This window comes from Arachis ipaensis, chromosome B5 (assembly GCF_059453495.1).
Source record: "Arachis ipaensis isolate K30076 ecotype BB chromosome B5, ASM5945349v1, whole genome shotgun sequence".
In the NCBI taxonomy this organism is placed as follows: Eukaryota; Viridiplantae; Streptophyta; class Magnoliopsida; order Fabales; family Fabaceae; genus Arachis; species Arachis ipaensis.
In genome coordinates this window covers 29,796,221-29,820,296 of record NC_142440.1, presented here as the reverse complement: position 1 = coordinate 29,820,296, position 24,076 = coordinate 29,796,221, and the positions used below count along the sequence as shown (strand labels likewise).

Below are 24,076 nucleotides of genomic sequence, written 5' to 3'. Positions count from 1 at the left end.
AATGTTTTGAGAAAGGTTTTAAGTACTCTTTGAATTCTGAATTCTTGCAAGACTAAAACAATTTTGAACAGTTGAAACGTTCTAGAATTTATCATGGGGTTGAAGTTGGTTTTGCCTAAGTAAAGGAAACGGCTTTGAAAGAAGTAAATAATTACATGACTCGGTTTGGCTTAGATCCTATTTTCTTACTCAAATCGGAAAGCCAATGTTTTAATGATTTTAAATGAATTTGGCGGAATGAGTTATGTTATTCTCTCCTAAAGACTTGGGACTCTGCCGAGAAACTTTTGTTATAAAATTCCATTGTTGGATGGGTGATTCTGAATATCTCAAAGAGATTTTTAACTTGCCATGATTATGGAAGTTTTGGAAAGAGGGTGCCAAGAGTGGCATTGTTTCTAAAAAGGGGAATTTACCTTGAGTAAAAGTGGCTTATGAGCCTGAGATGATTTGAGAAATGAGATCTTTAAAGCCAAGGCTGAAAAGAGTTGAAATTTGATTTCAAAGTGAAATGACTTGAGAAAAGTGATTTATGGCCTAAAAGCCGGTTTTATGAATTTGATTATTTTGAATGGTGGAAGTGCTGTTTTTATTATGGGCCAGAATGGCTGTGTATGATTATGAATATTGGCTGGTTCTGGATTGAACCGTGAGCCGGAATGGCTGTGTATGATTATCAATATTGGCTGGTTCTGGATTGAACCGCGAGCCGGATGGCTGAGATGGATGTTGATCCATGGCTGAGAATGAATGCATATATGCTGAGATATTGATAAATGTGAATGTTGCACTTCCACTATCGGAGATGAGAGTTTCCCTGGGAGGAAGCAGTGGCTAGCCACCACGTACTCCAGGTTGAGACTCGAAGCTCTTTTGACCCTATGTCGTAAGTGTGGTCGGGCACTGTGAAAGCCCGGATGAGCTCGCCCCCGTAAATATTCACCAGTGAAGGTGATGGATATGGATCATGATTATGATCAAGTTTATATTGAGTATAACTCGAGTTGGGGATGCGCGACAGAGGGACAGTCCAATGGTTAGCTACCAGGACTTGTCGGGTTGGCTCTATAACTGACAGATGATATCATCAGCCACTAGGGACAGGCATGCATCATATGTATCTATGTGACATTGTTTGGGTGTGCATATTATACTTGGTTTGCCTATGTGAATAATTGGTAATTGTTCTACTTGCAATAACTGTTTGTTTGTGCTTGCATCTTCCTATTTGTGTTTGCTACTGGGACTCTGTTGGACTGTGGTGATTGGTTGATGGTTGGATTGTTTGGGCCTAGGGCCGTGGTTGAATTGAGATGGACCGATGGTTGATTTCGGTTTTGTGTTTCTGGTTTGGAATAAAATATGAAAGGCTGTTTTGGTTCAGCATAGATAAACTGTTTTGAAAGGCTTTTGAGTTTTTGAGAATTGAACGGTTCTTCCTTCAGAAAAGATTTTTAGACTTTACTTTTACTGTAAACCGTTGTTTTTGAAAAGGAGGCATAAGACGGTTATTAATCACTAGTACGATTTATCTTCACGTATCCTATTACAGTAATTCCCAAAAACCCTCTACTGAGAACCCTTTCGAGGATGATGTTCTCACCCCCCCTACATTTTTCTCCTTTCAGGATATGGGCGCAGAAGTTACGAAGAGCTTATTTAATTGTTGTTGTGATGCTCTGTATTGTTTTAGTTATAGTCTATTGTACCCTCGCCTTTATCTTGATATAATCTGTAAGAGGGATAGGAATTGTATTGGATTATATATATATATGGATGTACTCTTTATGAGTTTTTGTAAGTTGTATGGTATTTATGGATGTACGTTATCGAACGAAAGTATAGTTGGGAGCAGTATTGTGGTTTAAAGTTTTAAACAGGCTCATATTTTAATATTAAATAGTATAAGTGTCGTTGTAATGTCTGAACTATCAGAGTTGCGCAGCTGGAAGCGTGAGCTTTGGTAGTTAGGGTGTTACAGATAGGACAATAATGGTTTGTGGTTATGCTTGGTTTCTATACAGCCAAAGCTGGTATGGTCATATTTCTATTGATCACAGTTTCTATAGTATATGATGCAATTGAGACAGCGACTCCCATTAAAGTCGCTATTTAATTTCCATTGGTCAATACTCTAGGCTTAAACTATTATATGCTACTAGATTCTTATATTATCTTGCACATTATTTTGTTTAAGAATTTAAAATAAGATTAATTATCCAAATTAATTTTTGATATTTTTAAATTTGGATATTTTAGCTCCTCAAAGTTTTAAAATATATAAAATAATTTTTAATATTTATTTTTGTTAGATAATACAGTCTTCTTCTATTAGTCATTAATAGTAATTGCTGACGTGAAACATTAATTTGCATATGTGGCCGTTAAGTGTCCACATGTGCGAACTGAATAAATTAGTCTCCAAGATAAACTACAAAATAATATTCAAAGAATTTTCAAAATCTTTAATAGTTCTCAAAAAATTTTAAAAATTCCAAAACAGTCTATTTAAATGTTTTTAATCTTTTACAATGGTCGGTATCTTATAATATTTTTATTAATCAAAAGAATAAAAAATTATTAAAAAAATATATAATAAATAAAAATACAAAAAATAATAAAATATATATTAAAAGGTAATTATATTAACACTAAAATGTCATAAGAAATAATAATATTTAATCATTAACATATGATATCTACAACAAGATAACCTAGAAACTATAATAATAACTAAATCTAAGAGGTCATTAATTAAACTCTTAAGATATTAACTCTAAATAAACTTAGAAAAATATTCCTAAGTGAAAAAGTATAATTTTTTGGCATAATTACTAACTGTAATAACACAAATAACTTTAACTGCAAGACATTTCTTCTTCAAGTGTTGCAAAAGTATATATTAAGAGCTTTACATTAGAATTTTATAAATTATCTATATTGCTTAGCAATGTATGCAAGTTCCAAAATGTTGCTTTCATAAGCATTTGTACAAATATTTTTAATTATTTATGTAAAAAATTATATGTTAAATAGAAGTTTTTTTATCTCTTCAAACAACACTACTTTATTCTCTTTTTCATTGTTAAAGAATGATCATAAATTATGGTATTTATAAATTGAATTAAATTAAATTAATATTTTATATGATCAAAAATAAATATAGGCTCATTTATTTTAAATATTTTTTTTTGAGGAAGAGTGCTTTTTAAAATTGATTTATAATTTATTTTGAAAATATATAAAAGATTTTTGTATATAAATAATCAAATTTAAAATAAATAGACTAAAAATTCCAAAAATTAAAATTTATTAATTTAAAAATAATTATATATAAATAATTCAAAAAGATTATTTTACCATTTTTAAAATTTTTCAACGAATGTTTTGAAATTTTTGTTAAATTTTTCAAAGATTATTTTATTTTTTTTTTAAGGACTAATGTGTCTAGATTATATACGTGAACATTTAACGGCCATGGTAATATTTTACGTTAGTAGTATTAACAGAAGTTAAGGAAACTGCATTCTCTAATAAAAATAAATATTAAAAATTATTTTGTGTATATTAAAATTTAAAAAATTAAAATATCTGATTTTAAAAATTTTTAGAATTGATTTGAATAATTATTCTAAAAAAATAATGAAATTGTAATTTATTTCATGAATTACTAAAAGTATTTCACAAAATCTCACTCTGGTTAAGACTAGAGTGTTCCAAGCCACGAAGTCACGAACCCAATATAGCCTGCGAGTATATCCTCATTGTGAGAGTGACACCAGCATGGACTTGGTTTAAATGGCAACTTGGCGACCTTTATAAAGTGCACTCAATGAAATTCGGACAGATATGTTATATAATATAGTTTTAACTGAAAATAAACCCATAGCCTAGCTGGAAGTAATGGCCTTATCTAGAAACCTCCAAAACTATCCAAAGATCAAATTAACCTTCCAAAAGTAGCTCAGAGACTGTTCATCATGGTGGCCTTTCTTGGATCACATTATTATATTGGTGGCTACTCTAATAAAGATTTAATGATTGTTATTACGTGAAGATATATTATTTTGACCATTAAATAATAGATTGTAGAGTTTAATAATTTTATTTGAAGTAAAAGTGTTACTTTTATTTAAAGTATTATAAAATAAATAAGTTATATTTTTTAAACAAAGATTATCATAAAAAAATATTTTTAATATTCATAGGAGTAGCTGCCTATTATATTAGCCTCGGACTACATATGGCATGACAAGTGCAAATTGCACTGGACCCTAAATAATAATAATATCATATAAATATGGGTCCCCATTCAAATGTAACATTCATCGTTAATAATAGAAAACAGAAAAGAAGATTTGTTTATGATCTTGAGGCCTTTATACACTATTATATCACATCTAGTCATAATAATATTAATAGTAATATCCATATGCATAATCCAAAAGGCAAACTACTATCTGAAATTTGTTTTTCTTTTCCTTACAAAATAAAAGGCGAAGAAATTTCCCAAGTTGCATGTTATCTTTACTCTTAAGTCTTAGTCTCTCTTAATTTGTGGAATCCTCTGGCTTGATCTCAGCAATAGCAGCAAGTTGCACCCTAAAGCTACGTGGTACTCAGATCACCATAATCTCGTGTGCTGGAAAGTAACAAGAACTACTCCCCCTCAATATATATTCATTTTAGTAACACTTTTAACATTTTTTAAAAATCATTGTTTAAAAATAAAAAAACGTTAGTTTAATTTTAACAATATTTTTTAAAATATCACAATTATTAATTCATAGTCAATGTAACATAGTCATACTATAATAATTCATATATAAACAAACAATCAATCTTGTTGTTGGGGCCTTAGCAATTTGGTCATTTCGCCATTTCGGCCATACCCCCAATTTCACATGTATAGGAATTAGGAAGCCTTCCACTTTGACATTGTGTTAACTTGTTGACCCCATTAACATAAATTATATTTTGACATTATTATTTAAGGTAGATTCTTTTATAAACTATAGTAGCTGCAGTGGGTATGACACTAATTAATAATCTTAGTAAGAAGATTAAGGCACGGCTTCATAGCTCAAAAATATATATACATGTCTGTAAACCAATGAATTCGTCCCGTCCATATTGATGAAACTATAAAAATCACATTCTTGTGAGATATTCCTTACCAGCAATGTTGACGAATCTTTAAACTATTAAGAAATATAGTGTAAACGTGACACATGTTTCTTGCTAGAAATTGGTTGCAAGAGACTACAGTTGAATAGTTGATCATATTCTACAGAAATAAAATAACTTATTCTATTTCATATTCATGATTATTTTAATTTTTTAGAATATATTTTAATTATTTTGAATTTATTATGGTTAATAGTACTTTTTCTTTAATTTTTTAAATGTTTTAAAATGTTTTTAAAGCATACAATCAGTCAATAAAATCTAAAAAAACGTGTGTACTGGAATTGTCAATTTTATCATATCTAATTTTTGTATAACTTATTTTTTTATAATAAATTTTAAAATTTTTAAGAATATTTATTTTTATATTTTTAAAATTAAACTTTAATTTTTTTTTTTAAACAAATTAGAGGCCTTCTTTCAAATACCATACCAATCACCGTCGAACTAATGGGGAAAGATGTCAACTCACAATCATAATAAGTCTCAACTCTCAACTTGAACACCATTAGTCAAAGACACAGCCAAATTCCAGCTTGCTAACATGCGCTGCTTCCTAGTCTCGAAGCTGCTAACATGAGCATGCCTCTATAAAACCCAACCACCCTCTCTAAATAAACTCCACCAAGCACAATAAAAGCACAATAACCTTTCTGTCACTGAAAGGGTAAAATGGGAATTCTTCAATGTCCCTCTTGTTGCCACTACTCATCATCATCACAACACCATGAAGATCACCAACAACAATCTCATCACTCAAATTCCAACAATACCCTTCTTCATTCAGAATCATCAACCTCTTCCTCTCTTTCTTCACAACCAAGTCTACCTTCAGTTCCTTCCCTAACAACCTCACAACAACTCCAACAACAAGAGATTGTAACCACCATCAACGGTCACTCCTCCGCAATCTTCTGCCTCGCACTCCACGGTAAGTTTCTCTACAGCGGATCCTCCAGCAGTGAGATAAGGAGACACCGAAAAGACACTTTTGCCCCTGATCACAACGTTCTTGCAACAACCACCAACAGTGCCGTTAAGTCCATAACCGTTTTCGGTGGTAAGCTTTTCACCGCTCACCAAGACCACAAAATCCGCGTCTGGAAAATCCAAGAACAAGAACAAGAACCCTACAAATGCATAGCGACGCTTCCAACGTTCAACGACCGAATCTGGAAGCTCTTCTCTTCCAAGAACTACGTTCAAGTTCGGCGCCACAAGAAGTCCACGTGGGTGCACCACGTGGACACAGTCTCCGCCGTCGCCATATCCGTCGATGGAACACTCTTATACTCCGCTTCGTGGGATCGGACCTTCAAGATTTGGCGAACCTCCGATTTCAAGTGCTTGGAGTCCGTTAACGCGCACGAAGACGCCATCAACGCGCTGGCGGTTTCATGCGCCGGTGTAGTTTACACTGGATCAGCTGATAAGAAGATAAAAATATGGAAGAAACTTGAGAATTCAAAGAGGCATGCGCTTGTGGGGACGTTGGAGAAGCATAAATCGGCGGTGAACGCGTTGGCGCTCAGCGCCGATGGGTTGGTTTTGTACTCCGGCGCGTGTGATAGGTCGATTCTGGTGTGGGAGAAGGAGAAGGAGGAGGAAGGAGGAGGCGATGAAAATGTGAAGATGGTGGTTGTTGGAGCGTTGAGAGGACACACGAAAGCAATACTGTGTTTGGTTGCAATGGCGGATTTGGTGGTGAGTGGTTCGGCGGATAATAGTGTTAGGGTGTGGCGGCGGAGAGGGATTAGTGTTAATAGTGAGAAGAGTTGTTATTCTTGTTTGGCTGTGTTGGAAGGACATAGAAGACCGGTGAAGTGTTTGGCTGTGGCGGTTGAATCCGCCGACAACTATGGTGGTGATGATGAGAATAGTGGTGGTGGCGGTGGTGGTAATTCTTATTTGGTTTATAGTGGTAGTTTGGACTGTGGCATTAGAGTTTGGAGAATAAGGGTTCCCTTGTTTTGATATTCTTTGTAATTTTATTTTTAGAAATTTTTTTTCTATCATTCATTGAATTTGTAAATAATTATGAGGAGTTTTTCTGGATATTCTGTTTTGTTAGTTTTTTTTTTTGTTTTAATCAAAATAGTAGAAAGGCTCAAATTCCCTATGAATAAATTATACCATTTAAACTATAGTTTATTGGCTTCTGTATTATTTGTTAATTATTCATTTTATTCTGTTTTTATATAGTAAAAACCAAGAGAAAGATATTGAGGGTGAATATTTGTTATCACACTATTTTATTTTCTCTTTATTAATTTGTCAAATTTTATTTATTTATTATATGTTATATTAATAATTTAAATTTAAAATTTAAGATTTATTTATAATATTTTACTTTTTTCTTCTGTTATTTTTATATTTAACAATAAATTAATTTTTAAAAAATATTACACTATTTTTTTTGAAACAAAAGAAAGCTCAACACAATAAAGTAGAGCATACAAAACCAAAAAATAAAAATGTCTGTCTACGTCTACACAAGAGTTATCAATTCCGTTGGCATCCCCGGTAATGCCATCAACTCCTACATAGATCATTGAGAATCCATTTTTGGTAGCTCAAAATCATCCTACTTTATATTTCTTCAACACCTGCTTCTTTATTCTTGAAAATTTTATGATTCTGTTTTTATCAGATGTTCCAGATCATTGTAAAGAATCTAATCAGTCACTTTCTCTACTTTTGTTTTTACTGTACATTTCAGTCCACTATTATTTATTTTAATTTCTTTAAAACACATTAGCATTTACCATTCTATTTGTTTGAATTAAGGGTGATAAAAAAAATCTTTTCATGGGTTATATATTGTTAACTTGGAATACCTTTTAAATTTAAGTAGCATGGAAAAAATAAAGTGGATGAGCGATGATCAATTATTCGAAATCATGATAAAATTAACGTCCAAATAAACAAATTTTTATTGTGTAAAATAATATCATTATTTAAGGTAAATAATATGAGTAAAACATATTCATGTATTAAAGAAAATATATTATAAAATGTTATACTAATGTAACTTCACTTATAATAATCATATTAATATAGACATAGTGATCACATAGTGAATTAAGGATTGCTGAATATATATGCCTCCTAGTTTAATAGAGGCCAGGCAACATTGTAATTAAGTTATACTAATTAAAACTGAGATTATGAGGCTGCTATAAAAGACATCACACTTTTAAATTGAAAGGAATGTGTGAATTGAAAGGAACGTGTGATAAGGCGTGGGACTGTCCAATTCAAGAGTGCGAGATGTATAATTGGGAGGTGGATACTAAATGATATTATAAATTATTAGATAATTTAATATATTTGATCGAATATATTTAATTAAATTATCTAATAATTTTATTAAAAATATTTAATAACTAAAATAAATTAATAAAAATAACAAAAATTTATTTTATTTAATAATTAATAAATATTAAATAAAATAAATTTTAACTGTTTTTTTTGTTTTTTGTTTTTATATTTTATCGCAATTTCACAATGTCATGTTTATACATGTAAAAACGTGAATTTCTCTTAATTTTGCATATTATGTCATTTCTTGTTTGATATTTACTTTTAATGAACAGAACACGTTATTAAGGTGAATCAATTCTATAGTACTAAATGAATGGAACAATATCCATTATATAAAATCAAATTCAAAACAGCTTTTTACATAATGCACCGAAGACGTTATTAAGTTGAATCAACTGTATACCACTAAATAAACGGAACATTATTCATTATATAAAATCAAATTCAAATTAAAACACCTATGTCTATAATTTAGAGATTATCAATTCAATTCAATTCCATTCAATTCAGAACACTAGCGTACATTCAATTCAATTCGATTCAAAAAATAATCCAAACCTCATCCGCTTGATTCGTTTCAGAAGAATAATCCAAATCACTCTCATTCAACTAATTTGAAGTTGAATCATTCATTATTTTGATAGAATATTAAAATATGAAAACGAAGAAGATAAATCCACAAATCGAAGAAGAAAACGAAGAAGAATAGGAAGAAGAAGGACGAGCAACAGAGAAGAACAACGAACAGAAGAGAAGAAAAAAGAAGAACGACGAGCAGTAGAGATTGCAGATCCAAAAATTACAATGCAAATTGTTAACGTTGAAAAATGTTTACGTTGAATAAGAAATTTACGTTAATAAGAGGGAGAGGAGAGCGCGCGTGTATTTCACGTAACTTGGGGGAGGGGGAGGCGTGTTAACAAAAAAGTGTTTGGATGACTTGGTTAGGATTTTTATATGGACGTACATTATTGTAATTAAAAATATTTTTTATATATTAATAATATTTTTTAGTTTTTTTTTATTAATGTATGTTTTTTTGAAATTTAATATTAAAATATTTTTTTAATTAAATTTAGATGTCACTCTTCTTATATTACGATAATTAATTATAATTAAAAATAAAAAATAGCTGTCACCTAAGTAAAAGGGTTATATTTGAGTAATTAAATTTAAAATAATAGTATTTTGATAATAAATTTAAAAATGATAATACATTAGTAAAAATATCTTTTTTTATTAAAAATATTATTATATAATAAAATTATTATTTTAATTTTAATATTATCTTTTTTTATTTACCGTATCTCTCTAAACTCTGAATACTTATTTAAATAAACGAGTGAATTAATTATTCGACTAATTTAAATTAGTTTAGTTTTTTTTAACACACCATAATTACTATAGGCACCACAGCATAAACAACATAGCATGCACTTATTATATTATTATATTAAGTTTCCAGAGATATGAAGAATGTTAACTATCCACAGTACCTCTAGTTCTTCATTTACTTAAAAAATAAACAGACAAAATTGTTATGATGGAAAAGGGTATCAAATAACAAAAGGAGATGATAAACTGTCCTCTTGTTTGTGCGTATGAGACTTGATTACTTAACGTGCAAGCTTTACTTTCTAGAAACTTACCCTAAACTTTCTTTCAAGTTCTTATTGAAAGCTAACATGAGAGGTATGAAATAAAGGAAAACTAATTACTATGAATTGAATAGAAATCATAGCTTGAAAAGAAATTAAAGTAAACATAATAAGCGTGTAAAACATGTTCTTGGACCACAAATAATGGAATAATAATAATCTTCTACATATTTTCTCCACTTTCATACCGAACTAATCATTTCAAGAAAAATGGCTTTCTCATCCTATGTATGCTTTCCTTTCCTTACATACTATGAACTATGAAGCATATTTTCCTGAATTACCGTATTCGTATATCGGACACACTTCGAATACGACACTTACTCAATTTTAGTTAAGTTACTATGTATTGGTTTATTAGTTCAATCTATGAGTCATTGATTGAATCGATAAATTCAATTTCGTTTAAATAATTATATAAAATTTTAATATTTTTTATGATAAATATTATTTTATTTTATTTTTATTCTAAAGTAACTATTATTTTTAATTTTTAATAACAAATTGATAATTCTATACGTATTATATTATTATATACAATGTGCAATTATTAAAAAATAACATTAATAAATATTATATAATCATAAAAAAATTATGCTATAATTAATAAAAATATTTGTTATTTTTGGTAGGTGTTTAATAAAATTTATATTTAAAATAATAATTATTCATAAATAAAAAATATAATTAATTTAAAAATAAATAAATATAAAATTAAAATAATATAAAATAATTTAATTATATTTTTTTATATGTTAATTAAATAGCATATTTATTACTAAGAAGTATAATAACCGAGTGACAAGTTGAATATTCTCTAATTTAAAAATTTTGAGTTCAAACCATACTTATTGAAACTTTAGAATTTTCTTTGCAAACCGATTTTTTTTCCGATTTTCATCAATTTATGTCGGTTTTTAATTTTAAACGGTCCTATACTCCTATCCTAAAATCGAACCAGATCGGTTTGAGATCCCTTCGCCGATTTTCTGATAGAATCCTTGAGTCGATTCGATTTTTACAACTTTGCATTAAATTATCCCTTACTTTTTGGTTTTTCTTTTTTCTTTTTCCCCTGTAGGCCTAGGCCTACTGTTATAGCTAATTCAATCCCAATTTGGCAACTAAAAATATCTGCATGATTTTCGGCAAGAAACGGGCCAAGCATATATATATATATATTCAACTATTCAAGAGACAAAATCTCTTCCATTATTTATGTTTCCAGTTTAATTCATTGAAATTAGAAGTTTTATATTGATCAAACTAGTACATGAAAATTGTCACTTAATTTTTATCTTCAAACTAAGGTTCAGAAAATCGGATTGGTCATCAAACCATTTTAGCTACTGATTTATTGGTTTATTGGTTCAACCAAAAAAATCGTTTTAAAATAAAATAATAAATAAATTATAAATAAATATCCTAAAATATAATTATAATATAATATAAACATTAAAATAGTTTTCAAATTTAAAAAACTACATTAAATGTCATCAACCAAATTCATATAATCTTATTAATATACAAACTCAAGTTAAATAGTATAAAGAAATTTCAAATATTAAATGTCAACATAAAAATTTATCAATCATAAAAATCTCAAGATGTTCTTGTGAGTTTCTATTTTTTTTTTTTGGATAATTATTTAAACATATTATGTAATTATGATTGTAATTTCAACTATTGTGCTAAAGAAACCTTCAAGTAACAAGGATATGTTGATGGTGGTGGTGTCTTATGAGGCATCAATGTCTCCTCATCCCGTCCCTCCAATTTCTTCAGCTAAAGCCATAACAAAAGGAATGGTACCAGAAAATGAGGTAGTTAATGGATAATCAAATGAAAAACTTTTTGTTATTGCAAGTGAAGATGAATAGGCTAATGCACAAGTTTAAATGTAGCAACTTAATAGCAACAAAAGTTAAATACCAGCAACAAATAATCACTCTAAACCCTAAAATCAATAACTATTTCAACAAAAATTCAGAAACATCATACTTAAAAATTAAAAAACGGCAACAGCAGCACAACAAATCCATTTTAATGAACAATTTCAACAACACAAAATCAATGATTTAATTAATTTCAGATTCAGAAATCACAAATCAGAGTATCAGACATTCAAAACACTAAACCTTCACTCAGAAATTACAAACAAAGCCAGCAAAATCAGCACAACCAGCAACTACAATTCAAAGCCATTAGCAAATTTGAACAAAAAAATTAGGAGCCATCAGCAAAACCAGCAATTAGAAAACAAAGCCAGCAATTACAAAACACTAAACAAAGCCAGCAATTACAAAACACAATGAAAAATATATGAAATTAAAAACAGCCCCACAACACAATGAAAAATAACAAGTTATGAGCCATCAGCAATTAAAAACAGGAGCCACAATACAATGATTAACCATGTTCTTAACCTAAAGCAGGAGCCATCAGCAATTAAAAACAGAAGCCAAGATCCAAGAAGAGTAAGTTTTCAGCATTAACAAAACAGCAAAACAGAATAAGTTTTTAGCATTAACAAAACAGCAACACAGAGTAAGTTTTCAGCAAAACAGAATAAGTTTTCTTAACCTAAATTACTCATAAACAAAACTTAACTCCACCTAAATTGTTAATTTAACCTTGGTCTTATGGAATCATAAATAGGAATACATTATATTGCTCTTTCTTCTAAAATTCAAGCAACAACACATGATTTCACAGTTTAAAACCTTATTCACCAACTTCTCTTCTAATTCATCTGAAATAAATGCACTTTACAGTATCCAAATATCCAAATACAACAACTCAATAATCTCAAGTTCTCAACTCTCAAGGACAGCAACAGGTATACAACAAAAAAAAAAATAACAACGAAAGACAGAAGCAGAACCATAACAGAATCAAACAAAATCAGTCAATCACTGTAAAAACTAAAATTTAAAATAGAAATTAAAGACAATAGAACTATAAATTATCAATCCTAAACCACAGACAACAATAATTGAAGAAGAAAATGAAAAATCAGTAAATCACAAATTCAAAATTATTAATTAACAATATTCAACCATTATTCAACCTATTATTCAACCTACGAATTCATAGATTAATTAACAATTCAATAAGGCCATAACAAGTTCAAAGATTATTCAACAAATATTGTTAAAAAAATAGTAAAATACCTAGAAGAACAGAGATGGCGACGGAGGCATGAACAGAACTGGCGATGGAGGCAGGAACATAGCTTGCGACGGAGGAGCAGAGCTTGCGACGGAGGAACAGAGCTACGCGACAGAGGAACAGAGCTACGCGAAGAAGAAGACCGAAGATGAAGACGAGCCACTAACCTGGTTCCGTGCCGAGAAGCCAGCGACGATGAAGAGTACCTGCCGAGTTACTGGGTTAGGGTTCGACGACCTGGGAACGGCGGCTTCCGATGGAGGGCTAGGGTTCCTTCGCTTTCAGAGTTCTCCAATCTCCAGTATAGGGAGTATAGTGACAAATGATGAAATGAATGAACGATTGGGGAAAGGGGTTGGTTCACGCGTGGTTCCTTTTTTTTTTTTTTACGAATTTCAAACGACGTCATTTTATCCGAACCGACCAGTTACTGGTCCGGTCCAACCGACCGATTTTTGGCCGGTTCGGTAGTTCCCCATCGGTTTTCTAGTAGCGGATATGGGTGAAGGACCGGATCGCTTGCATTGCCGGTTCTCAGTTAAACCGGTTCGACCAGCCGATCCGTTCCGATTTTCAGAACCTTACTTCAAACTAAATATATTTTAAAAAGATTTGCAAATGTTTCATTCCATGCGTGCGAGGGGACCATTTTATAAAAAAAAATTCACAATATTAAATTTAAATTTAAATTATTAATTGGTAAAATAGATCCAAACATAAATTCCAAAAATACTTAATTATTGGATAGAGGTAGAACTGAAATATATTTTAAATGTTAAGAATAATTTCAAAATAAATTGAAGGTTATGGTAGGCTTAGAGAAGGGAGGTTGAATCTATGCCTTCCTTTTAAGTTGCTGTTATTACCCTTTTAAAACTAACTTTCAATTCAGGTTCTGTTTGAACTCAGCAGCGGAAATTTATGAGACAATTTATTTTTGTCTCATGAATATCAGAAAATAGAACTTAGCAGAGAAGAGAAAAGCTAACACCAGCATGTATTCTGGTTCGGTTGCCTTGTGCTATGCAACCTACATCTAGTCTCCTCCACAACTATGGAAGAATTTCACTATAGTTAACAGTATTACATACACCAATTTCACAGGATTGACCCAATCCTTTCATACTCAAGTTCTAACCTAACTTGACATTGGCTATGCTAATACCTAACTATTCACTCTTAGTGCTAACCCAACTAAGAAAGGGATACCTCATAGGTACAAGATACAAGACATAGACATACCTAAAGAAATCTGAAATAAACTCTAGGCTTTTCTCTCAAGTGTTTCACTCAGCCTTTTTTCACTCATGGCTTTTACTTGAGCTCTCTCAATATGCCTTTTCTCACAAGGAATTACAGAAAGATAAACATAGAAAAGTACATTACAATCTGTAAAACATGAAGGAGATTGACTTCATCAACAGCCTCTTTGCTATGTGCAAAACCAGATTCGCAAACCTCAGATACAGTTCTTTAGTATTGGCCGAATGCTTCTTTGAAAGAAAGTATTATCCAAGTAGAGGAACTTCTTTACAGAATACAACTCTCAAACTCTGGTTTTCTCTCCTTGCTTTCTGAATGAACAGCAAACCTCTTTTATCTCCTTGCATGTTGCTTGGTTCTTCTTCCAAGGTCAACACCTTGAGCCTTGAGCTTCACCAACCCACTGATTCACTTTTTCTCCTTAATCCTCGGAATAGAAACTTTCTTTCTGCTTTCCTCACCTTGACCAAAAGCCATATAGCAGCAACCATAGAAATCTTCCAATGGTCAACTTGATCTGAGCCCTTGAAAACCAACTTAGTCCCCAAGTCTTGTTTAAGACCGTAGATACACAGCAGAGCAGAGAAGAACAGAAATCCTCTTTCCCTTGTATCCCATTTCGGATAGAGCAGAGAGTTGGAAAGAAGAGATGAAGCCGAGTTGCATGTATGAGAAAGTGATTTACCTATAACCTAAGCTTGATTTGGTTTGGATTTTCTGATTTAGATTTCTGTGTTTCAGGCTTAATCCTTCTCTCTCTTGCTTCTTTGGTGACTAGCTTGGTGAAGAAGCTCTCTCTCTTTCTCTTTCTTACTTTTCTGAAGTTTTGATTTGACTTGATCAGAGAGGAGAGGAACGTTGCATATTGAAAGAGTGAAGACTTCAATCTTACAAGAGAAGCTTTGTGGGATGGATACGGGCTTGGATTGGATTTCCATTAAGCAACCCGTTTTGATTTCTTTGGCTTTGTTTCTTTTGGGCTTCTGATTTTTGCTTTCAGTCCACCAATCTTGCTGATTGCTTTTCATTCCATTTGGGCTATGGAATTTTGGCCTGCAACAATAAACAATTAGTAATAAGTAAATATAATTAATCAACACTAATTATTTATTTTGCCCAAAAATAATATTTGTCATCACTAATTAATTTAGTTAATTTCTTAACTCAACAATCTCCCCCTTGATGACAAACATGATTTAAGCAATAATAAAAAAGGATATAAATTGAGTAAGGTATAGAAACTCCCTTTGATTTTTGTCATTTGCTTTTATGTTGCTCCCCCTTTCCTTTTCAAGATTAGCTCCCTCTGAATTTGTGCTTTCCTCTTTGTTCCTATTTTTCTTTGATCTTAAAGAGAGCACAATAAAGAGCTAAAATACATTTATCTTGGCTAAGGGATATCAGATAAGTAACATCACATAATCAGCCCAACATCAAGCTAATATCATCAGCAAAATGATTCAACATGTGAAATCAAGTATTAATGCAGCAAAAATCCCAAAAGAAGTACTAGGATCTATTATCCTATTGCTATTACTCTCCCTTTTGTCATCAAGGGTGGATAATAAGCAAGATCAACAAAAAACAAAAAAAATAAAGTCTTGCATCCTGCAGAAAAGAGTTAGCTCATAGTGCAAAGTACTGACTAAACTACCAAAGGTGCAGCAATATCTAGAGTTATTACAGTCATCCAAAGTGAAACAGTTCAAAAGTAGCTAAAGAAACAGAATTCATGAGACAAAAAGAGAGCAGTAGCAATAGTTTTCATGAGACAAATCCTAGGCATCAGAACCGTTCTCCTCCGAAGCAGCTTCCTCCTCAACATCAATGGCAATGTCTTCATCATTTTGAAAGTTATCAATGAATGTCATGAGCACAGCTACCATATCCCTTGATTTCTTCAGGAAGTTCTCATGCTTGCTAGCCAGCTTCCTTTGCTCTTTGCTCATTTCAATTAAGTGATTTGATTGGGAAACAAACTCTTGAGTGACATCCTTGACCACATTCAGCAGAGCAGATTTCTTCCCAGTGGAGATAGAAGTACCCTCAGTGGATGGAGCAGGAGAATCATCAGGGACAAAATCATCATCTTCATCATCTAGGACAACTCTTTCAGATCTAGTGGGTCTTTTGTTCTGTTTCACTGAACCACCCCCCTTTAGGTATGAATGTCTATTTTCATAGTTCTCATTGGTCAAGTCAACACCAAAATATTCAAATATGCAAGTTAGAAACATGTCATAAGGAAGTGCTTTGTCCTTTTCACTCCTAACAGAGTCAAACATATATCTAACCATCAAGTATGCAAATGAAATTTCAGTTTTGGTGAGAAGGGCATATAAAACAAAAGTATCAGTGTAGGAAACCCTTTGATATGAGCCACTTTGAGGCAGAATAATATGGTTGACCATTCGGTGCAATTGAGCACGCTCATATCCTAGGGCTTTGTGAGTGGGTGTAATGCCATCAATTAAAGATACATGTTCACAGATGTGTGCCAATGCATCATGATAAGAAATTCCAACACCTTCATCCCACTTAACCGAAGTGTAAGCACAGGGCCCAACATCAGTATACTTCAAAGCATCACTGATAGTTTCATTATTTAAAACTATGTCTCGGCCCTTTACATATGAGTGAGCAGTGCCTTCATGATAAGTCATGTTTGCATAAAATTCTTTGACCAACAAGCACAGGCTTTTTGATGTCAAAAAGGTGATTCCAGTCCAGAAAAATCAAGTTATCAACAAATGGAAAACCTTTTCTTTTCAAAGATGGCAAATCAGCGAGAAAAGAGGGACATAGGGTACGATAATGGATAACCCCTTCAAAAAAATTATTGTTCATGGCAGATTTGAATCTATAAGGGTTATAGTTCGAATGAGAAGTCAAAAAGTGAGCTTTGTGATCAAAAGGGCCAATGTCTGGTTCTTTAACTGACTTAAGAGGAACTCGAGTTTTACCTCTTTGAGAACGTGATGGAACAGACCTAGACTTTGGTTGTGTGGACTCAGGTGGAGGTTCTGGTGTGGCTGGTCGCTTCCCCTTGGATGAACTCGGTTTCGATGACCCTGGTTTGGATGGAGGTTCTTTCGTCTGTGGTGTCTTCTTGGCAGAAGGAGTAACCCTAGAGGGATTCTTGGTTCGTGCCATAGGATCACACCGAGGAGGAGAGGTAGGAGGGAAGAGAGGGAGTGTTGGTAACCGTACCCAAAAGTAGATTTTCAAAACCATGCAACTGCATCACCATTTGAAAAGACTTGAAAAGACATGACCTCATAAAAAAGATTTGATTTGATTTTCAAAACAAGGAAATCTAATTTTAAATAATCAAAATCCAAAAAAAATTAAATTAAACTGAAAATCTTTTTGGACAAAAAATTAGAATAAAACTTTTTCAAAAAAATCTAAACACACAGCCCAACAAAAAAATTTTAACCAAAAAATGTAACATTCATATTTGGGCTCAGGGATAGTTGGATTTAATGGAAACACATTGGACCATTCTAGATCTGAATTTTTGAGGTTGGCCCAAATCATTTTGCACTTGAAATAAGCCCAGATCACGTTGATTAAAGGGGAATGCTCTTTTTCTGCCCAGAGTTGTCTCATACCTGTTCATGAGACAAAAAGCTCCAGCAAACACATTAGCATTTTTCAAATAAAGAATCATAACTCAAAATACCTAGACAAGTCCTAAGCATGCAAAATCTGTCCTCAGCAAATGGTTTTGTAAAAATATCTGCTAATTGCTCTTCCGATTTAACAAATTGAATACTAATATCTCCCTTTTGGACATGTTCTCTTATTGAGTGAAATTTCACTTCAATATGCTTAGTCCTAGAGTGCAAAACTGAATTTTTTGAAATATTAATGGCACTCATATTATCACACATCAAGGGAATATTTTCAGCATTTAATTTATAATCGGCAAGCTGTGTTTTTAACCATAAAAGCTGAGAACAACAAGAAGAAGCAGCTATATACTCAGCCTCTGCAGTGGATAAGGCCACTGTTGGTTGCTTCTTACTTGACCAAACATTTAAAGACTTTCCAAGGAAACAACATAAACCAGAAGTACTCCTTCTATCAACTCTATCACCAGCAAAATCTACATCACAATAACCAACTGCAGAAAAATCATCAATCTTAGGATACCAGAGACCAAAATTGGATGTGCCATGAATATATCTAATGATCCTTTTAACTGCAGAAAGATGAGACTCTTTAGGTTTGGATTGGAACCTAGAACACAATCCAACACTTTGCACTATATCAGGCCTAGAGGAAGTTAAATACATAAGAGAGCCAATCATTCCTCTGTACCTAGTTTCATCAACATCTTTCTCAGTTTCTCCCTTATCTAATTTAGAACTAGGATGCATGGGAGTTCCCATGGGTTTGGCATTTTCCATACCAAATTTCTTAACTAATTCCTTGGCATACTTTTCTTGATGAATGAAAATACCTTTTTCAGTTTGTTTAATTTGTAGCCCAAGGAAGAAATTAAGTTCACCCATCATACTCATGTCAAATTCACTTGTCATGAGTTTTCCAAATTCAGAACAAAGGGATTCATTGGCTGATCCAAAAATAATGTCATCAACATATATTTGGACTAGAATAAAAGAATCATTAGAGTTCTTGATGAATAGAGTTGTGTCAGTGGTGCCTCTTTGAAAACCATTTTTCAAAAGAAAAGAACTAAGTCTCTCATGCCAAGCTCTAGGAGCTTGTCTTAAACCATAGAGAGCTTTAGATAATTTGAAAACATGATCAAAATTATCTTTATTTTCAAAACCAGGAGGCTGCTCCACATACACTTCTCTATCTATCACTCCATTCAAAAATGCACATTTCACATCCATTTGATATAATTTAAAACCACAATGTGCAGCATAAGCTAAGAGAAGTCTTATGGCTTCCATTCGGGCAACAGGGGCAAAGGATTCATCAAAGTCTATTCCTTCTTCTTGGTCATATCCTTGTGCCACTAGCCTTGCCTTGTTTCTTGCAATGCTACCATCTTCTCCCAACTTGTTCCGAAAAATCCACTTGGTGCCGGTCACTTTCTTTTCACTTGGCCTTGGAACCAAAGTCCATACTTGGTTCTTTTCAAACTCAAGAAGCTCATCCTCCATAGCTTTAACCCAAGAAGGGTCATTGAGTGCTTCCTTGACATTTTGAGGCTCAATTTGTGAAAGAAGGGCAATGTTTGATCCTTCATTTGCCTTTCTAGTGGAAGACCTTGTTTGCACTCCATGAGAGACGTCCCCAATGACAAATTCCTCAGGATAATTCTTCAAGAATCTCCATTCACGAGGTCTGGTGGACTTGGATGCAGATTGAGATACCAAGAGATTCTGGGTGCTGCTGGCTTCAGGATTTCCTTTAGATTCATGAGACAAAATAGAATTGTCTCTCGAATTTTCAGCAGTTGCAGTTTCTGGTTCAGTTTGACCAGAATGTCCTTTCTCTTGATTTTGCATAGTTTCAGCTTCCTTTTGAGCTTGATTTCCTGCATCACAATCTTCCAAAATGCTTTGTACCAAGTTAGTATCACAGAATGTAACATGTATGGACTCCTCAATAATTCTAGCATCTTGATGATAAACCTTATATGCTTTACTAGTTGTGGAATATCCTACAAACAAACACTCATAAGCCTTTGGATCAAATTTTCCCAAATTTTCTTTGTTATTTAAAACAAAACATTTGCATCCAAAGATGTGTAAGTAGTCTAAGTTTGGTGGGTAGCCTTTCCAAAGTTCATAAGGGGTTTTCTTCAAAAATTTCCTTATAATTGTTCTATTTAAAATGTGGCAAGCTGTGTTAACTACTTCAGCCCAAAGAAATTTTGGAACATTACTCTCACAAAGCATAGCTCTTGTCATCTCTTGTATGCTTCTATTTCTTCTTTCCACAATACCATTTTGTTGTGGTGTTCTTGGACAAGAGAAGTTGTGAGATATTCCAAGTTCCTCACAAAAGGATTCAAACAAATTATTTTCAAATTCAGTTCCATGATCACTTCTTATAGAAGAGATTTTCAAATCCTTTTTATTTTGAATTTTCTTGCAAAAAGGTTCAAAAACCGAAAAGGCTTCATTTTTGTGTGCAAGAAATAAAACCCAACCAAACCTAGTATAGTCATCCACAATCACTAAACCATAATGTTTACCACCTAGGCTTTGAGTTCTTGTTGGACCAAATAAATCAATGTGTAGCAACTCAAGTGGTCTTTTAGTAGAGATGTCTTCCTTTGGTTTAAAAGAACTTTTTGTTTGTTTTCCCATTTGGCAAGCATCACAAGTGATATCTTTGTCAACCTTTATCAAAGGAAGACCTCTTACTAATTCTTTCTTTACAAGTTTGTTTATTTGAAACATACTTGCATGGCCCAATCTCTTGTGCCATAACCACTTTTCAGATTCTTTAGAATGAAGACAAGCTACATTTTGATCCTTTAGTTCATCAAGAGTAAGTCCATACATATTATTGAAACGCTTGGCAACAAACATCACTTCATTTGTCTTTTCATTAACAACACAACATTCAAGCCTTTTGAAAACAACTAAATATCCTAAATCACACAGCTGACTTATACTCAAAAGATTGTGCTTTAAACCACATACTAAAAGTACATCATCAATGAAAGTAGATTGCTCATTACCTACTTTTCCCACAGCAATGATTTTACCTTTACCATCATCTCCAAAGGTCACAAAACCTCCATCAAACTTATTTAGTTTGATGAAGTAGGTTGACCTTCCAGTCATGTGCCTTGAATATCCACTATCCATGTACCACATGTCCTTTTTGTTCTTGGATGCTAGAAAAATCTGCATGATGAGTTTCAAGTAGCCTTAGGTATCCAAATTAATTTGGATCCTTTGAAGTTAATCCATCTTGGTTGCCCAAGTGCATTGAAATCACAAACAACAGTGTAGACTTTGTTTTCTACAACTCTCTTTTCAATGAAGCATTGTTCATATGAGTGACCAACTTTCTTGCAATTAACACAATGATTTTCTGATGTGTGTTGCTGAAATTTAGGTGAGTTAAATTGCTTGAAATGATTAAATGGTTGAAATTTTCTGGTTTTTGGAGGAGATGCATCTCTTTTGACAAACTGATTTTTATTAAAGTTATTCCTCTTTGCAAAAGCATTTTCACCAGAATTTTTTTGAACATTTTTACCTTTCGGAAATGAGGTTTTGTTGTAAAATAATGGTTTCTTGAAAGCAGCCTCATTTTTCGAAATGTAACCCAAACCTGGCCGGTTTGAACTCGGACCAGTTTTTGGTGAAGGCTCAGTTTCACTTGTGTATGTTTCATCAAATTTTTCTTCACAAGTTGAAACATATCCGATACCTGATTTGTTTGGTATGGATTTGGTATTTGATGAAGAAGCCACAAATTTTATAGAGGAAGTATTAGAAACTGCATCTTCCTTGGCTATGTAGCCTAAACCAGATTTTTCAAACAATGGTCTTTGACTTGCAAGTAATTTGTCCAAGTTGCTAGAACCTTGAGCAAATTTTGCTAAGTCACCATTCAGTCTTTTAATCATATCATTTAATCTTTCATTTTCAGCAATTAACTCATGAGAAGGATCCACAATGCGCTTTCCTTTTAATTTTTCAAGTTCAGATTTTAGAAATCTGTTTTCTTCAATGATGTCCAAAGCACATTCAGTTTCCTTCACTTTTTCTTTTAAAAAATCATTTTCAGCTCTTAACACATCTCTTTCAGATCTGCATTCATTGTATTTATCAAGCAGTTTTGATGTGTTTAAAGTGAGATCATCAATAATAGCATGCAAGTCCTCAATGGTCAAATCATAATAGTTTACCTCATCAAGATTGTTGTTTCCAGCCATGAAGCAGTCTTTGTCATCTCCTTCAGATTCTTCTTCTTCATTTGAGTCATTCTCAAGATCCTCCCAAGCTGCCATGAGTACTCTCTTCCTTTCCTTCTTTCCTTTGTCCTCCTTTTTGAGCTTTGGACAGTTTAGTTTGAAGTGTCCAACCTCCTTGTAGTGATGGCACGTCACTTTGCTCAAGTCGATCTTGTGCTCCTTTGAACTTGAACCTTTGTATTTGCCCTTGTTCTTCATCATCCTTCTAAATCTCCTAGCAAAAAACAAAAGCTCGTCATCTGAAATACCATTACTAGACTCACTCTCTTTCGGTTCTATTTGTGAATTGAGGGCTATTCCCTTTTTCTTTGAGTCTGTGTTTGTGTGTGTGGCTTCATAGGCAAGGAGTTTTTCTTTCAGCTCATCATAGGTTATGGGACTTATGTTGTTACTCTCGGTTAGGACAGTGGCAGTATTTTCCCATTCTTTTGTGAGGCTTCTAAGGAGTTCTCTCACCAAAGTTTGTTCTGCATAGTTTGTACCCATAGCATCAAGGTTGTTGAGTATGATTGAGAATCTCTCAAACGCTTCATCAATGCTTTCTCCATCCTTCATGCTAAACATCTCGTACTCTTTTTGCATCATATCAATCCTCGTTTCTTTTACTTGTTTGGTGCCTTCGTGTGTAACCTGAAGTTTTTCCCAGATTTCTTTGGCTGTCTTGCATTTAGACACCTTTCGGTACTCTTCAAAGCTGATAGCACAGTGAAGAAGGTTGATTGCTTTAGCATTCAGCTCTATATTCTTCTTATCATCTTCATTCCATTCAGCTTCTTCTTTTGGAGTCACCACTCCATCAGCACTTATTTTTGTTAGGATCTTGGGACCGCTCACAATAATCTTCCATATGTTGTAGTCAATGGATTGGATGAAGATCCTTATCCTTTCTTTCCAGTAGGAGTAGTTCTTCCCGTTGAAGAAAGGTGGCCGGTTGTTTGACTGGCCTTCAGTGAGGGTGTAGGCAACTGTGGTTGTGCCTAAGTTGTTTGCCATTGGATCTTTGCTCCAAGCGGTTAAGCTTGTTTCTTGAGACCTTAGCTCCTGATACCAATTGAAGGTTGTGGTAGGCTTAGAGAAGGGGGTTGAATCTATGCCTTCCTTTTAAGTTGCTGTTATTACCCTTTTAAAACTAACTTTCAATTCAGGTTCTGTTTGAACTCAGCAGCGGAAATTTATGAGACAATTTATTTTTGTCTCATGAATATCAGAAAATAGAACTTAGCAGAGAAGAGAAAAGCTAACACCAGCATGTATTCTGGTTCGGTTGCCTTGTGCTATGCAACCTACATCCAGTCTCCTCCACAACTATGGAAGAATTTCACTATAGTTAACAGTATTACATACACCAATTTTACAGGATTGACCCAATCCTTTCACACTCAAGTTCTAACCTAACTTGACATTGGCTATGCTAATACCTAACTATTCACTCTTAGTGCTAACCCAACTAAGAAAGGGATACCTCACAGGTACAAGATACAAGACATAGACATACCTAAAGAAATCTGAAATAAACTCTAGGCTTTTCTCTCAAGTGTTTCACTCAGCCTTT

General features: G+C 32.9%; 2 protein-coding genes across 2 annotated transcripts; one reads left to right on the top strand and one right to left on the bottom strand.

The window, feature by feature from the left end:
* Positions 1-5,624: 5,624 nt before the first annotated feature.
* LOC107643490 (protein JINGUBANG) lies at positions 5,625-7,333 on the top strand. The gene has a single exon (XM_016347160.3). The coding sequence runs from the start codon at positions 5,860-5,862 to the stop codon at positions 7,159-7,161; it is 1,302 nt and encodes a 433-aa protein (XP_016202646.1). The 5' UTR covers positions 5,625-5,859; the 3' UTR covers positions 7,162-7,333.
* Positions 7,334-16,381: 9,048 nt separating this feature from the next.
* On the bottom strand, positions 16,382-23,517 carry LOC148563732 (uncharacterized). Its single transcript, XM_088486919.1, has 5 exons — positions 22,459-23,517; positions 21,372-21,445; positions 17,363-17,463; positions 17,084-17,250; positions 16,382-16,759 (listed from the first exon to the last, which is right to left on the bottom strand). Exons 1-5 carry the CDS (start codon positions 23,515-23,517, stop codon positions 16,382-16,384), a joined length of 1,779 nt encoding a protein of 592 aa, XP_088343045.1.
* Between the last annotated feature and the right edge of the window lie 559 nt (positions 23,518-24,076).